Source organism: Cynocephalus volans, chromosome 18 (genome assembly GCF_027409185.1).
Source record: "Cynocephalus volans isolate mCynVol1 chromosome 18, mCynVol1.pri, whole genome shotgun sequence".
Classification (NCBI taxonomy): Eukaryota; Metazoa; Chordata; class Mammalia; order Dermoptera; family Cynocephalidae; genus Cynocephalus; species Cynocephalus volans.
Window position 1 is genome coordinate 16339355 of NC_084477.1, and position 17845 is coordinate 16357199.

At 48.0% G+C, this 17845-nt stretch overlaps 1 protein-coding gene across 1 annotated transcript in view; it reads left to right on the forward strand.

Annotated features, from left to right (window-relative positions):
* SIPA1L2 (signal induced proliferation associated 1 like 2) overlaps positions 1-17845 on the forward strand; it is a 103436-nt gene that overhangs the window by 64033 nt on the left and 21558 nt on the right. Inside the window, exons 10-16 of the mRNA XM_063082693.1 lie at positions 743-826; positions 2153-2253; positions 2650-2753; positions 4413-4798; positions 11000-11224; positions 14850-15003; positions 16953-17172. Of these exons, the coding sequence (XP_062938763.1) occupies positions 743-826; positions 2153-2253; positions 2650-2753; positions 4413-4798; positions 11000-11224; positions 14850-15003; positions 16953-17172 (1274 nt within the window). The remainder of the gene's footprint in view (positions 1-742; positions 827-2152; positions 2254-2649; positions 2754-4412; positions 4799-10999; positions 11225-14849; positions 15004-16952; positions 17173-17845) is intronic.

The following is a 17845-nucleotide window of genomic DNA, read 5'->3' on the forward strand; positions in this document are numbered from 1 at the left end:
AATTTGACATTAAATCCCCTTGGCTCTGGGTCTCCTTACCCAAAGGTGTGCTGAGTTTATAAACTCCCCCATCCAAAGAAACGTCCACAGGTAGCCCCAGTGTAAGGAGCCGCATATAGCACGCACCGTCTGGAAGGAGGGGCGTCTGCAGACCCTCCCCCTGGAAGTGGACTTTAGTCTGCTATGGGAAAAAACACAGGGACTCCAGCAGCAAGAGGGGGACGTGGCAGACACATCTTCATGGAGTGAGCTGTCATGAGTATGACTCATTTTTGCATGTCTGAAAAAACAGATAAATAGGATTTCATTTAATAGATCTGTGAAGATAAGTGATTTTGCCAAATCTTGGTTCTTCTCTCTTCATAGGTTTTAAATATAGAACCAAAACGTGACTTGCGTTAAGTTTCATATAACAAGAATTAGCAATGTTTTCATAATTCTTTACTCCTGGGGGTTGTATTACTGTTCTTTTGTATTCCGCTGGGGAGGGGCGGTCATTATCTGTGCTTTAAATCTTTGATGGCAAAGGCTCAACCTGCGGCAACTCGTTCGTGTGACAAATTGCCAACCGTAAACCACCCGATACCTCATGGCATCGATGACTCCAGTTTATTTACCCGTGGTTCATTCTGTTTTCTTTTCTTTGTCATTGTTGAAGCAAGTTGACTCATGACACAAAGCAGGCCAGGTCAGGTGCAGGCGGAATGCTTTGCGCTGCTAACGATTCTGATCCACCTTGCAGGAGCTCACCCAGCAATCAGTCGTCCTCCAGTGACCCGGGACCCGGCGGGAGTGGACCGTGGAGACCGCAAGTGGCCTATGATGGGTACCGCTCCTTTTTACGTTTTCTCTGTGACCCATTCAAAAGCATTTACTGTGCACCTGCTGTACACACAGCCATCAGTGGAATTTGAAAATGCCAGTCATGCTTTTAATAAGTGACTCGTCCAGGTTGGAAAGCTCGTCATTTCTGGGTAGGGAGCACCCTCTTGTCTATGTTCTGAGCCTGCCTGTTGTTTCTTTTTGATAAGGAAAGGAAGGCTCTCTGAACACGAAAATCCAGGATTTGGGGACTCTGCAGACAGTGGCCTTTGGAGGTTACCACTCACTTAAATTGCATCAAGGGAACTCTGCTCAGAACAGGGAAACGTGTCTTTTCTTGCTTCCTGTTGAGAAGCAAAGGACGTTGCTTGAGTGCATTTAGCCCAGGGCCATCCCTGGTGGCGTGTGCATGGCCCCGGGTGCAGGAGCCCAGGTGACGCCTCTGGGAAGGGGATGGTGAGGTGGCACGGTGCTGTCCTGAGCTGTGGCCTGCTCCGGCCCCTGAGGCAGGGTGGCTGCCTTGTGACAGAGCCACACCGCTGCCGTGTTAGGGAACTTAGATGAGGGGACAGCTGGTCAAAGGGACGGCCCCACCTCGAGGGACGCCTGTGTCTCCACTTGCACGGGCGCAGGGGGAAATCTCTCTCCCCAGCACCCGCTTTTCTCCTTAGAGATATTTGTAGTCTGAGTTACATGTGCCCCTTACCTTAGATAAAAGATGCAGTTCTTAAAAGTTGCATTTTAAAAGTAGAGGGCAGTTTTGGGTTTTGTTTTGTGTTTTTTAAGAAATGGAAAAATCTTTTCCGGCTTTTTCTATAAACCGGGATCTTTGTAACCAGGATTCTGTAAATAAGATCACTTTGTACTGTGAATACGTTTTCTTTGATTTCTTTCTTTCATAAGGTTATATTTTCCTATTTTGGGTTTTCAGAAAACAGAGACCACTTGGATGTAGCCTAGAGTTAATCATATTTTCTTTCCTTACAAAATTTAATCTCAAGATGTATCAGTGCATGTTTTTAGGCACAAAATAGAAACAAAATGAAAAACCAGTGAGCTCCTCTAGCTGGCAGGGGCATCGTCTCTCCTGGGACAGTCCTGTCTTCACAGCCTTTCTTATCTGTAAATGGCTGTCATTCGAGACCTTTGTTGACCTCATGGTGAAACTAGATTCCCTGATTCCAGATGCTTTTAGCTTCTCCAGTAGGGTTGGGCCATCAGATGCTGCATTTCCATTTGCCAGAAAGTGGCTTCTGACGGGGTTCCCCGTCTGTGGCCCTGCTGCTGGTGGCATGGCGGGGAAGGACAGCTCGCTCTGTGCTCTCCGCAGGTGCCAGTCTCCTCTGCTGCTGGAGCACCAGGGCTCAGGCCCTGTGGAGTGTGATGGAGCCCACGAGCGGGAGGACACAGTGGAAGGAAGCCAACACCCGGGTAACAGGGCACTCCTGGGCAGAACCTACCGCCTCCGTCCCCTTCCCCTGCCCCATCCTCTCCAACACTCCTGCATGCATGCATGCATGCATTCATTCATTCATTCCTTCAGCCACGTTTGGTGAGTGCACCAGGCTCAGGGGACCAGTGGAGTCTCCTGGTGCAGGAAGGGTGTGGTCAGGTTGGTTGTGGTGTGGCAGTGCCTGCGGAAATGTGTCATTTACTTCCATGGTGGTCTTTCAACTCTGGTGACAACATATCCGTGGGTAAAACCAGAACGTCCCAGAACTGCATTCCTGTTCATTTGTCCCAAACCATTTGTTTGACCCCTGTTTTTCTTTACTCTTTTGCTAATACTGAAATTAGAAACTGCACTCTTCTCTGTTTTTGTGACAGAAACCAAATGGCATGGCCCACCTTCCAAAGTCCTGAGTTCCTATAAAGAAAGAGCCCTGCAGAAAGATGGAAGTTGCAAAGATTCCCCCAATAAGCTGTCGCATGTGAGTCCTCTGCTGGAAGCCAGCCACGCACTTAGCCGGGATGCCTGACGCCTCCCAGTTCACAGTGTGTGGTGCTTGCCAGGGCCCCTCTCGGGCACCCGCTGCCTCCCAGGGCTCTTAGAGGGGAGGACAAAGGGAAAATCTCCCCGGTTTGTAAAGGACCTCAGAGGAAAGTCACACTGAAAATGACTGCCAAGCCACGATCCTTGAGCCTTTTGATCCTTGATATTTAGTGTGGTAGTTAGTAAATCCCATTCCCCGTTTCATCTGTTAACTTACTTAGTGCATAATACAGAAATGGAAACTGGGAAGTGGTGTGTGTGGCTGGGGACACTCTGCCCACAAGCAGACGTGACCGTACAGTCACGGACAAGTCATAATAACCACAGCAGCAGCCACCTGCCACGCAGGTCGGGTGAGAGCACGGTCGTGGGCATTGCACCTGCCACCCTGTTTACCCTGGGAGGTGAGGCTCGCGGGAGACCAGCTAAGTCGAACATAGTGTTCGCTGAGACTCAGAAACGGGAGTTGTTGGTTGTTGTCAAATAGAGACCACGTTTTAAGGTACCTTGTGTTGGAGATTTGCAGGTGAGGGTGATCTGTGTGCCCCTGAATGACGTTGTTTCTTTCCTCTCCCTTAACGTGACCTCAGTGATCTTTATGGCATCCATAGTGGTGGACACACGCGACTTTTACTCCCTGAGCTGTGGCCGAGACCTTGTCTTGAATCCATTTAAATCCACCTTGGCGGTGCTGTCACAGTGGTCTCAGCCAAGCGAGGCAGGACGTGGGCAGAGGCTTGAGGGTACCCATGGGTGATGAAAAGATCAAAGAGATTTGCTTGAGAATCGGATGGGATGGAGTGAAATAAAAAAAGGCCAGACCCCTTCAGAGTCGACCAGGGCATGGCCTATCCCCATGATCCCCAAGCCCGTAGGTCCTATTGGTTTTCCCAGCTAGCAAGAGGGACCGTGTCTGTTGAGCATATTGGGCAGATAGGGACATTTCTTCTGTTCCATTTGCCTTTTGTCTTGCAAAGACCCCAGAGCACTGACTCCTTTTCAGACCTGTTCGCTCTGAAGAGAGCCCCGTGTCTGTGACGCTGGGGATGACCGGACTTGGGCTCTCTTGGAGAGACAGCGACTGTTTATGTTGTGGTCTTCAGCTGCCATCTGCCTTGTCCAATTAGTCCTGGGGACTCTTGTGAGTTCGGAGAGGGCAGGTGACCCCAAAAACTCTTACCATTGTGACTCAAACCTGGGTCTTCTGCCCCAGACTCAGGGCCACACTGTAATTGTCACAGAAGCATCTTCTTGATAAATGGCTGCTCTCTTCCATTTATTAATTTTCCATGTTCCTTCCCAGTTTCTATAACCTGTGTCAGTTACTGTCTTGTCGGTGACAGCAGGGCCATACTGATGTGCTTTACTCACTAGTAATTGAGCAGAGACTTAGAAAAGATGCCTGTATGGGGAGAATTATGGATCAGGGACTTTGGCACAAAACCAAGATGTTTTTGAGAAGGAACACCCCATCCTGCCCACACCGAAGAGTGAGTGGTGAGGGTCGGGCAAGGTCCCCGGCCTGGAGCTCTGTGATCTGGGTGGGAGCAGCCAGGACAGGCCCCACATGACAACCCTGCCTCTCTTCCCTCTCAAGATTGGGGAGAAGAGCTGCTCCAGTCACTCCAGCAGCAACACGCTCTCCAGCAACACCTCCAGCAACAGCGACGACAAGCACTTCGGCTCGGGGGACCTCATGGAGTCCGACCTGCTGGGGCTGACCTACGTCAAAGGGGCCTCCACCGACAGCGGCATCGACACGGCCCCCTGCATGCCCACCACCATCCTGGGCCCCGTGCACCTGGCGGACAGCAGGTCCCTGACACACAGCCGGGCCGAGCCGTGGGCTGACACCACCGACGTGGGGCCCGATGACGAGCCAGCCAAGATGTACACCGTGCATGGCTACGCGGCCACCGTCTGCACTGGCAGTGCCACCGAGGGCAGCCTGGGCGACCTCAGTGAGATCTCGTCTCACTCCAGGTGAGCTGGTGGCGTGGGCTGTGGAGGGCTTGTCACCGTGGGCCCAGCTGTCTGGCCTCGGAGGAAGCGCAGGTTTCTAAAATCTAATGGTGAAGGTTTGCGGGTTAGTAAGTCCCTCGTTTGTGACGCAGTGGTCCCTTACTTTAAATCTGAGTGCGAAGTCAATGGAGATATTAATCGCTCTGGTCATCTCTGTCCAGGATGAGCCTGCTGTCCCTGCAGTTTTTGGGGTGGAAGCTGACGTGTGGCAGGAAGTCACAAGGGGGGCGTGCACCCTGAGTCCCTGGCAGGGACGCACACAACTCTTTGTCCCTGCGCCCTGGCAGCAGGGAGGCTGAGGTCTTGTGTAACACAGTGACAGTGTGTTCTGCCGGCCACTGGGGCTTAGCCATGAAAGACGGGCTGCTTGGGGAGGGGTCACCTTCCATGCGCAGACGTTTAGTCTCTCATTGGGAGTGGTCTGCACTTCTGTTTGACATATGTCTGCACATCAGTCTTGAAACTCGAAATCTGTGATTCCCACCTTCACTTTCAAGGACGAGGTGAGGATGCATTTATGCAGGTCTGACTGCGGACAGAATTCAACTCCTTCCGCCGCCTGCCCTTTGTCTCCCCGGCCTTCTCTGGTTCAGCTCCAACTCCCCATCTGACCCTTCCCCAGACCCATCCAGAGGCCACAGAACTAGGTCAGATGTGCTGGGGTGGTGTGGGGGGTGTGCTTCCAGAAGCCTGGTGACCTGGGGACCTGGGGACACCAAATGCTCAGGGCATTTGGTGCTCTCGGCTCTGCCCTCCCAACTCCCCCCTTGACCTCCCCTTCCTCACTCCACACTGCTGAGGGGAGATGGAGTGTCACTCAGGGACATCCGTGTTATGAGGTAAAGAAAATTCCACATGAATTGCTTCATACAACCAAGGTAGTGTTTGGGCTCGTGGGACCCAAACATCCAGGGTTCTCAAAGGTCTGCTTCACCTAGCAGCTCAAGTGATACCACCCAAGACCGGGTCCTCTTCCCCTTTGGGTTCCACATGACATCCCCCAAAATCTCAGCTTTCTCTTTTTGGCTAAAAACAGCTGTGATACCTGTGACACCCATCCTCTCGCTCCTTGTCCCCAGGAAGAAAGCGGCAGTCCTCTAGTTTCTGCAGAAGAGCCAGTCTCTGCCCCCCCACAATATCCCCTCACATGTCCCTGGCTTTACGCACAGTGGTTAGGGGTGGCATTGCCCAAGGCAGCTGGGGCTGGGGTCAGTTCCACTAGCCATGCTGCTGAGGAAGGTGACCATAGCCACTTCCCTGCAAGAAAACCAGAGTGACATCTGACCGGGAAAAAGGGACAGACACCAGGCAGCAGAAATCCAGCTGTCCACCACGTCTCTGCCTTCTGTCTGTTGGGGCAGAGGAGCCTAGCATGTGGGGAGTATTTTCAAAATAGACATTCTACTACTTTTTACCAGTTCTGCTTAATAATTTGACTAAAATAATATGTAAGGATCATTGGTGAATTTGGTTACCTGACTTAATTTCAGGAACAGTTCAAAATTGTCCATACTCTAAAAAGAAAAAAATGTTGGGATTTTATAACCTTCTAACATCTTACTCAAAGGTTAGAGGATTTGTAAAGCAGCTGATTTCCTGATACCTCCTTAGACAGGTGTAATTGACATCACACACAGAGTTCTGTATCAGTCTTAAATCGAATTTCTGCGGAAACTGCCTTCAGAGCATGTTCGTTTATAAGAGGTAGGGATATTTACAGGCATTTGCTATAAACATCAAATATATGTTATATCTATCAAATACATAGTTGATATTTATAGGCACAGCTGCTGTGGAATGATGTCTGTTGAGCGAGTAGAATCTTCTGCCACTGACTGCCCTGTGCTTGTGACTCTTAGTTGACGGTGACTTTGAAGCCACATCTCAGCCTGCGCTGTAGGCTTTTGCTCAGAGTGGGATTATGTCATTAAGTGGAATCTTTCTATTGCTTCCTCCTGTGTGTCTTCCGACCTGCTCAGGAGGTCGGGGTCTGGGGAGCTGGATTTACAACATTTGCCCCGTGTTCTGTGCACACGGAGGCACCTTCCCCTGCCCGTCCAGTCCCACTGCGGTTGGTTCTGCAGACTCTGGAATGCCAGGCCCTGGGGGGGGCTGTGCTTGTCCCTGGAGGTGCTGCAGCCTCTGCCCAAGGGCCTGGGATGTGACCGGGAGTGGCCCAGACATCAGAAGTGCAGAGTAAGCTGTCTCAGGGGCTAGCTACCCGCATGCAGTCACACCCTATCCCAAGCATTAGGAGCCTGTCACGTGCATGTGGGGGCTGCCGGGGACATGGCCGTCCTATACACCTGCACCTGCAGCTTGTGGCTTGGCTCCTTGCACATGGTGGGCAGCTCCTGGACATCCACTGCAGGGAGGATCTAGAAAGGTACCCGATAGGAATGCACTGACCAGACTAGTAAGAGGTGCCTGGGTGACCTCGAGCAGCAGGAGGAATGGGGATTGCCCATCCCAGGTCACAGCATCAGAGCCCAGGCAGCCTCTGGACTACTCTAATTGTCTAATCCTGGTTTTGCCCCCTGACAGCACTGGCACCGCGCCCAGCCCAGCGCAAACACGCACACTCCCTAGTGGCCATCCAGCAGTGGATTTTGGTAGTGAGGACACAGATGACCCTGGATTGTATGGAGGAGGTGAAAGGAGGACTTAAAGCCTGTTAAGACAGTGACACTCATGAGGCAGGGCTGGCAGAGTCCTTTCTTAAGCAGGACAGGCCTGTGTCTCACCTGTCTTCTGCTGCTTGGGTCTCTTAACGCAGCAAACACAGTTTCTCCTTCCTGCGAGGGCAGGACACTTAGATAAGAGCTCAGAATACACAGCAGCATTCGTGGTAGCCTACCCAAGGTTTTGCAACGTGAACTAAATCAACTGCAAAAAAAAGAAATAAATAAAAATTCCATGTTCTGGATGCTCCCGTAAACAGCTCGTGTGACTCTGTTTGTCACCGGTCGTATCGCCGTACCCTTCGCCTAGAACAAGCGACTGGAAGCTGGCAGGGTAAATCCAACATAAGAACTTTACAAAGAAAGGATTCATGACAAGTTTATTGCCAAATTTCTAGAATGTTGACCAGCTTCGGGGAAAACCTTTATAATGATGTTGCTGCCACGAAACACAGATTTGTGCCGTCAGACTCATCAAATGGTTTCAATGCACTTGCTCTTAGAATTATCTTTAAAATGCTTCATTATTGGGATAAAAGACATTTTAAAATCAAGTCTAATTAGAAAAATATCTTTTATAAAACAAATGGGAAATACGTGGTTTGTGATCATGCTGTCACTATCCACTCCACACTTTCAAAAATGTGTCATTTGGTCATTTCAAGGAGCGCATGTGAGTAACCTTCACAAAATGCAGCCTGTCAGCCCTACCCCAGCCTTTAACTATGACACATCTCGGGAATCATCGAAGGCCTTGAAACTCATGGTGCTCTGGGTAGCTAGAGGCCGTGCACCGTCCTTCCTCAGGGTCTCAAGGGGACACTAAAGCGAAAGCATTGTTGGGATAGCTGGGAGCCCAGCACAGGGACTGAGTATTAGATAATAGAACCGCACACCGGCCTGATTTCCTGCCTGCGGCAATCACATTGCTGCTAGGTGGAAAATGTCCTGTTCTCAGGAAATGCATGCTGAAATTGCTGAAATATGGAAGGGTGATGTTTGCAACTAATTCCCCAATGGTTCAGAGAGGAATATGTGTAGAGGTAGTGAGATAGTAACAATTAGTGTCTCTAGATGGAGGTGTATGGACGTGTATTCTACTGTTCTGTGCCTTTTCTGTAGATCTGAAGTTTTCAAAACAAGAAGCTTGGGAAAATAATACACAGGCCTGCAGAGCCTATTATCTAGTTAAGGGGTTTTCGTGTTAGGAGTTCACTAACTGGTAAGTGGAAAGCATCCCTCAGCTCTTTTCTCAGAGCCTGTTTGGCCCCACTGTATCCCCCAGGTTGCGGGGGCCAGGTGGCCTTGCTCTGCCCATGCCTGGGGTCTCACTGGGCCAATGCTGCTGGCATGGCAGCACGGCGTCTTCCCCCAGGCCCACCATCAGGGCCTAGAGTGAGGGGACTGTGGTCATATTCAGGGGCTCCAGACCTGCCCCAGCAACTCAGTTACTTTGTAGGAGTAGGTGAGGTGTTTTGTTTGATTTCTTAAACATGGCAGTGTTTTCCAAAGTGCAAAGACCCAAAGATGGGTCCCTTTATTTTGTTTCCTGATTTCCTCTTGAGCCTCTATTAAAAAATCCCATTTTAATATCATTCTTAACTGTATACAGTTTTTCTCTTGAGTGACACTTGCTTTGTACATAGGTTTTTCTGAAAAGGTGTGTGCTTGTTCTGGGTTCCAGAATAAAATAAGATTTCAGCATACCAGTGGAGCTTGCTGCCCGAGGAACCCTGTAGGAAAATCTTTTGCTAGAAAGGTTCCCACTGTGAATAATCCTTTCATAGATCGCTTTTTAAGAAGTTGACTACATTTGGATAATGCTGGGCACTGTTCTAAACGCTTCACTAATAGTAACTCAGCTCATCTTTAGAGCCACCCGCTGAGGTAGATAGTGTTATTATCCCCATTTTACAGATGAGAAAACTGAGGTTAAGGAACTTGTCCGGGAGCTCTCTGGTAAGTAACAGAGCTGGCACTGGGGCCCAGGAGTCTTCACAGTGCACCTGTGTGTCAGGTGTTCTGAGCGTGAAGGTCTCACGCCTTTCCAAAATCTGACATTAGAACTTCGTTTAAATGCTGGAAGTTTTTCATATTTATAAGGCAATTCCTAATCTCTGTTTTTACTTATTTTTTATACAACCTTATACTATTAATCTTTCTGATTTAAAAAAAGGTCTTTAGCTCTCTGATGGTGGCCACACCATGCACTTAATTCCTCACTCAGAGGGGGAGGCTTTCTGGCTTTAGCTTAACCGCTAACGTTTAAAATGTTTACAGTTTTGAGGAGTTCTGTCTGTTTCAGTGTTGTTACTGCTGTGTCATGCGATGACACAGCAGACACCCATGTAACTGCCACAGGTTAAGGATTGGAACGTGGCTGTGTCTGGACGCTGTCTGGGTCCCACCCATGCACACCCCCTTCTCTCCTCCCCTGAGGCAGCCACTAACCTGGCTTGTGTGATAATCATTCCTTCGTTTTCTTTATGTTTTCCTGAACAGCATATCTTCTAGTTTTGCCAGTTTATGAACTTTATTAAAAAATAGATTCATGGGCCGAGCCCGTGGCGCACTTGGTAGAGTGCTGTGCTGGGAGCGCGGCGACGTTCTCGGATCCTATATAGGACTGACCGGTGCACTCACTGGCTGAGTGCCGGTCACGAAAAAACGACAAAAAAAAAAAAGAAAAAAAAATAGATTCATGATCATCGTATTCTTTTGTGACTTGCTGCTTTCTCTACGTCATGTTTGTGAAATTACCCAAATTGTGTGTAGCCTCAGTTCATTCATTCGTAGAGTATTCTGTGTATTTGTTCATATTTATTTATTGGATATCCTTGCACTATTGATGATTTGCGTTGCCACCATTGGGGAGTTATGAAGATCAATGCTTTTGTCACATGGTTCTGTGTTTCCAGTTACACCTGTCCAGGGGTTTGAGTGCGTACACTTAGGAGCGGAATTGCTGGATCGTGTGCTCTGCAGGTGCACACCTTCATAGTTGACACCCCACTTGTTCTGTGCGCTTTCACAAGGACACCACTGCTCCAGGTTCTGGCTAACTGTGGGTACTGTCTTTGCCCATCTGGTGAGTGTGGAATGATATTCCACGGTGGTGTGCGTTGGCATTCCCCTGTGACAGCTGAGGCCGATTGAGCACCTTCTCGTGTTTATTCCCCATTTGAGTTTCCTCTCTTTTGAATTGTCAATTTAAATATGATGCCTATTTTTCTATGAGATTTCCCTGACCGTGTGTTCAATGTCCTTCCTGCCACAGGTGTCCAGCTCATACATGAGCAGCCTTAGCCTGTGTACAGTGAGCTTTCTCCCTTGCCGCATGGTCGAAAAAAGGTGACACCTGCCTCACACACTCGTGTGGGCTCCCAGAGGAGGACCGAGCAAAGCCGTGGCCGTGAACTTGGCCGTGTCCGGCACTGCCTAACTCTGATTCCATCCTGGCTTCTGTCTGTTTTCTCCTCAGTGGGTCTCACCATTCAGGAAGCCCTTCGGCACACTGCTCCAAAAACACTGGATCTCTGGACACATCCAAAGTCTACATCGTGTCTCACAGTAGCTGTCAGCAGGTTCCTGGGTCCACATCTAAGCCCTACCACAGACAAGGGACAGCGAACAAATACATCATTGGCTGGAAGAAATCAGAAGGCAGCCCCCCGCCCGAGGAGCCCGAAGTGACCGAGTGCCCCGGGTAAGGCAGTGGCCGTCCTACTAAGACAACAGTGTACATTTCAGGGATTGACTAAGCAAATGTATTCCCCTCCCAGGAATAATCTTTTTTAAACCCTTGAAATGTTGGTGTTTATATTTCTCTGTAAATATCTTTTCTTTCCTTGCTTTTTACATAAAAAATGAAATCAGTATTCTCTGTTCTTATATTCAAAAAGCTGCCTGCAATAGAAATAAAAATGTGCTGTTGACAGTGTGAGTGTAGAGTCTCTATAAATGCACAAGGTCAGGGGCCCTTTGAATTCCCACAAAGTTGGTGGTTTCTTAAAGTTGCTGTGTAAGAGACATCATAAAAGAAAAAGTATGTTCCCTAATTTTAGCATGCCTTCCAATTTCCCTTTCAGTTGTTAGGTTTTGCAGGGGCAGGTGGAAAGGGATGCCTTGTATCTATTTTTAAAAAGAAAAGAGAAAAAAATACCAGTGGTCTGTTTTACAACATTCGTGAAAACTATGCAGATGCCTCTGTTGAAAAATCGCATTCCAAGAATACAAAGCAAGGCAGGTCAGAGCTATTTAGCTATTGTACCGTGTGTACTAAGGTTATTGTGTTCTGCTGTGCTGGCATGCGACACAGGAGTGTCACAATGCAGTGTCACAGGCGTGTGGTGGGTGTGCCCCCTGTGCATGGTGCTGCGGTGACTCTCCAGAGAGAGCGTCTAGATTTAAACCTCGATCAATGAGTTAGTATGACTCTTTTTCTCTCAAAAACTGATCCGTGTCTTATGTACAGCTTGCATGATATTGCCTCCTAGATTAGAAATCATTTTGGTACTAAAATTTGATGTGGAATCTTAAGTTTAAGCAACAACAACAACAAAAAATCACATCAATAATTGCAAATGGCTTATTTGAGGAAGAGTTTTATAGTGATACATACACCTTTTTATTGTAAATGCAAATGTTACAATGGTACATTGGTATTTCTATCTGATAAGAGTCATCTTCATGTTTTACAGATGTTTGTTCCAAGCTTTTTTTACATTCTGTGCAGTAGTTTTAGACGTGTTCCATACATCTCCCTCAGCATCGTGTGAGGCAGAGGGCTCTCCTGGAGAGCAGGGAGATGTTAGCAGAGCCCGTGGGACAGTTTCCTCTTAAGAGCTGGAGTTTTTGCCTTTCCAAATGCTGGTTTGTTTGGGGCACCGATGTTCAGTGACAGGCAGCGTCAGGAATGTCCTGAGATGGGTTGGTGTCTCTGGGTGACAGTTTCTGCCCATGCCACAGGGGACTCAAGCGGGTCCCTCACCTCAGGATTCCCAAGGACCTCCATGGTGTGGGGACAGGTGGCAGCTCCCAGGCGTGCTCTTGGGCACACCTCGGACGGAAGGGGCTGAACAAGTGACTCATAATTAGGACAGATAATGACAATGCATACTATAAAAGGATAACCTTGATCCCTAACCCTCTCTTTATGGGGAGGGTTTGTGCTCGGAGCTGCTACCACACAGGTGAGTGCTGGGATCTGAGGCTGGGGCTCCTACTGGTGTGTCTGCACACCTGTCAGGTGTAGCGGGCATCCTGCTGTGTCCTGCTGCACAAAGTGTGTCTAAGGCAAGGCAATCAGACAGGTCTGCACCAACTATATTTGAAGTTTTGTCAGAACAGTGTTTTATCAGCTCACTGAACGATTTGCTTAGAAAACGATCAGCCAAGTATGTTCGGACCACTGAGAACTAGGAAACATTAGCATCTCGTTGTGCACAAAACAGAAAATCAGTTGTTTTCTCCAGGAGGAGTGTCACATAGCTCTGCAATCAACAGTTATTTCTTTGAAATCACACTGTAGAACCCTCGCTGGTTATTTTTGTTAATAGAAGAATCTTATATTTTAGAATAATGTAAGCACACGAACAGTTGTCTAGGGCCTCTGTGGCACCAGTCATGCTGTTCCCTCTGTCTAGATGCCCTTCCTGAGCCTCTGAGCCTGGCTTGTCCCCTCCCGAGGAAGCTTTCTACTGCACCCTCTAGCCCAGCACTTTCCACATTGACTTCCCCTGGACTGGTCATGCCAGCCTGCTGTGCACATGCATGTGCCCACACAGCACACACTCACACACACCCCAGACTGGGGGGCCTCTGGGTGCCCCGTGTCATGCTCATCTCTGTACTCACAGAGACTGTGACAGAGTAAACCCTCAGAATATGTATGACACATCATCGGACAATTTTTTTTTTTACTCCTTTAGCAGAGAAGGCTAGTGGTTTTCATTCAAGCGCATATGGAAATTAGAACAGACACTGTCACCGTAATTACAGGTATCATCTTCTTATCCATACAGTTGTCGAAGGGACCTGGGGGTTATCCCTGCATCTTTCCCAAAACACACAGGGCCTGCAGCTCTAGAGCATCTCCCAACTCCACGTCTCAGGACAACAGCTGGGTGCGATCTTCATGAAAACCACATGTCTGCTTTCCTTAAGCTCTTTTGTGCACAAGCTCTCCAATGTCTTGGGTCCTTCCTGTCACTTCCATTTTCATGTCATGCCATGCACAAACCAGCCTGATCATTAGGAATGTTTTAGAAATTTTGAAAACCTTGTCTGCACAGCCAGGTTGTGCATGTTAGCAGTGTTACTTCTGCTTTAAGAATGGAACAGAGAAGTTCAGGGAAATCTGTCCTATATCAGGAGGTTTTCAGATAAATCATTCTTAATTTCAAGCTTGTGTGTGTATGTGTTATTCTGATATTTCCCAGTGAGCTGCCATACTGTGGCAGGATAGCCTTCTGAAATAAACAGCCATCTCAGTGGCACACGGTGGTAATGTTCAGGCCCCCTCTGTGGCTCGCTGCCAAGGGCCCCAGGTTCCAAGAGTGCTGCGTTTCAGGTCGTGTGACAAAGACTGTTCACCGGCTGATGACACAGCCACGGATTCTTCCCCATGCCTTCAGGGACATTGGGTGGCTCAGGTTGCATTTTCAGAGTAAACTGTTTCAAAATGACTCCCCAGTTTTCTCCCTGGCAAGGAGCTGAACACAGTAATTCAGCCTGACAGCCTTTTGTTGTCCGTAAATACGTTTTTATATACTGATGATTAAGGGAGACAGCTGCTTTATTTATCCAAACAGCTTTTTGGAATTGCTGATAATCAAACATGTTTGGCACATGCCTGAATTAATGACTGCTAAGCTCCAGGCTCCCAGGGTGACTTTTTCTCTGTTCCTGGGTATGATGGGGGCCTGGTGGTCCGGCCTCCAGAGAAAGGCTCGCTCGAGTCCCTGAGAAGCACAGTGTTGCCCAAAAGACACGTGATGATCTCTGATGAATTGTTGAAGCTGTGTTTTCTGACACAGACTGGGAAAGGGAAAACAACCTTCTTTTAAAAGTTGGCTGTATTTTTTTCTCATCCTGGGCTTTGGGGATCTGATGTGTTCCTGAATTATTCAGAAATCTGACTTTGCAGTTGAGTCCATTTCACAAATGTGACATGGCACGGGGATTTGGAACAAATGCAGGGACAGTGAGCTGGCCGGATCACTGGGAATTATGGGCACGTGTGGGTTGTTAAAGCTGGTCTCTGGGTTTTAGTTGTCACTGCCACAGGCACTGCCCCTCCTCTCAGCTTCTGTTCTGGTTTGTTTCTGCAGGATGTACAGTGACATGGACCTCGTGTCCGCAGCCACCCAGCACCAGGCAGGGGTGGGAGACGCTGCCGCAGACCCTCAACACGTTCTGTCCAAGGAAGATTTTCTGAAACTGATGCTTCCTGACAGCCCCTTAGTGGAGGAGGGGAGAAGAAAGGTTGGTGACTTTTGTGGGGCTTGGAAGTTTCCAGAAACACTCAAAACAAGTCCAGAGACACTTGAGGGTTTCCAGAGTATTCCCACATGTACATTCTCTCATGACTTTACCAACAGGGAGCCAGGCCAGGTATGAAGGGAGCTTTCTGTCTCGGATAGAGCTGACAGGCCGCTGAGCCTCTGATCCCAGCTCCAGCGATGATCAGCCACGTTGTTTCGCAAGTGACTTGGCCTCTGTGTCCTCATTAGAGAAAAGATGATCATAATAACTTAATGGCCACTTTAGAGGGAGATAAGTGACCTGCGAGGAGCCTAGTGCAGTCCCTGGAGGTAACTGGTGATCGTGAACAGTACTGATGGAATTCACACCACCTGACTTTTAGATTACTTATCTCGGTTAGATTTAGTTTATGCATTAACATTACAGGCTCTTCAGCCACTTTGTTAGATAATGCAAAGTATTAAACGGGGCTTACAGCTCATTTAGCCCAATCACCCCTTTTTGCACGTAACTGAGGCCCCGATGGTGAATTGTGAAGCCCTCACAGGTATTTGGTGCTGGAGTCAGGGACGGGATCTGCCTCTCCACTTCTAACCCAGAGCCCCCTCTTGTTCAAGTGAAAAGGAAAACAGGCATCGGGCATTGCCATATCGACCGTGATCAGGGGAAACAGCAAGGCTTTGTGCTTCTCTCTTCCCTATGCTGCAACAAGGCCGCAATTAACCTAATTGTGCTCTTAGCACAACAGTAATTAGACACCACCTCAAAGCAGCTTTAGTCTAATGGGCCTGTCATCCTGTTCTGAAAAACCTGCTGGTCACGGGTGAAAAGGGACAGTGACTCTCTTTTTCTTAACTTGTATCAAATCGTGAATGTGATACTGTGTGCGCTCAGATGCAAAGGCAGGCTGTTGCATTTAGAGCGCAAGTAGCTTTTCTTCTGGTAGGAATGAACATCTCCATGTGTTTTTTTCCTTCTGAGACAAATCACCTCCTTTTTCATGGTGCAAATTTAACTCTGTAGCTCTGGCACATTGCAGCCCCCATCCATCAGCTGGAAGACTTAACAGCATGGAAGGAACACGTACAATAGGAATATTTTTAGCCGCCTTGCTGCATTCACAAATGTAAATAGCCATTTCTTTGTTTGACGTGAACGTTCTGGTTTTCACTATTGTTTGTGTAAAAGGGACATGGTTCAGAATGTGCAGGAAGTAGTTGGAAACTCAGGTGTGATTTAACTTTTCTTGCATATTTGACTACTTGCTGCTTTGGTAAGAATTTTTCTTCCTCTGTCTGTGATTTACCACACAATAATTTTAATGCCTCCTTGAAATATGGTTGTGATCCATTATCATAACTCGGTTTTCGACAACTGTCGTACAGACTTTTGCGAGTGATACTTTCCAGTGGACAGGAAGATTTTGCTGGACGGATGCCATTTTTGTGAGCCTGTTTATATGGCCTAGAAAGCTTCAGTGTTCAAAATTAGTTTTATTAATATTTACATTCGATTGAACTTCACATGTAGTTGATCGGTACAGAAATTGCCTAATATTAAAATGTAGTTATTTCAGATTAAAATCAAGCCAGCACTCTGTGTGGTTTTGAATAACTATTGCCTGAAATGGCAACCTTATGTATTCCCAGGACCTGTCAGTGCTACAAGGTTATGGAGGTTCCATTTAACGTATCAGACTTAATAAAGCTGTGCATGTCTCATTCGTGATAATATTGCACAGAATGTCAAAGGAGGAAAACATTAAAATCCAATAACTGCACTGAAGCCCTGGTGCGCTTGCCTTGATCACCCACGTGGCTGGTTTAGCATCCCTGAGCTAACAAGGAAAGCTCAAAGCAGCTGTCACCATAGCAGGTGAACCCACCAGACTTAGATAAATTTCATGTTTTCAGATTTTAATGTCTCTCCCTATTTTGTGCAAACCCTAGTTCTCATTGTATGGGCACCTGTCCCCGAGGAGGTCACTGTACCGCACCCTCTCTGACGAGAGCGTCTGCAGCCATCGCAGGGGGTCCTCCTTTGGCAGTTCCAGGAGTTCCATCCTTGAGCAGGCCCTGCCCAATGACATCCTGTTCAGCACCACCCCGCCCTACCACAGCACGCTGCCTCCGCGGACCCACCCGGCACCCAGCATGGGGAGCCTCAGAAGTAAGTAAGGGGTCTCTGCCCCCTGGCCAGCTCCAGGGGGGCTGGTAGGATGGCTCCTGCCTCAGGGGGTCTTCCAATGGCACATCTCCAATGCAAGTGTGGGGGGTCGTTTTTGGTTTTTTTTAGAATACATATCATTTGGTTCTGTGTTTTCTCTTTCCTTTTTTTTTTTTTTTAAAGTAATTTTCAAATATAATAAAAGCCCCAGAGTGGACATTTTCAAAAAGTTTGGCAATGCCACCTATTTTGAGAGATAGGGGAAAACCTGTACTAGATGTTTTTATCAAATCAGGTGATGATTTCTTTATCCTATCTAAGCTATTATATCTATAAAGGAAAAAATGTGTGAACCTGATTTTTAGAAAAGGAAACTGGCGTGGGAGAGGTGGATTTTCTGATGGGCAGAGTAAATTTTGGTAGTCAAGCCTTGTGCTGTTTCTTGAAGTTTCAGAAACCGGTGGTAGGGGAGGGGCAGTGGGCATCAGGAGACCTGGGTCCTGGTCCTGGCTTCACCATGGGTGGCTTGGTGTCCCTGTGCACGTCACTGTGTTCCCTGGTGTCCAGCTTAGTCCAACTTATATTTACACGTCAACCGATTTCTAGATGATTTTTATTTGAATCCTAAAAATCTATGGTTTTTACATAGTGTCACTTCTTTATTAAGGTGTTAGGT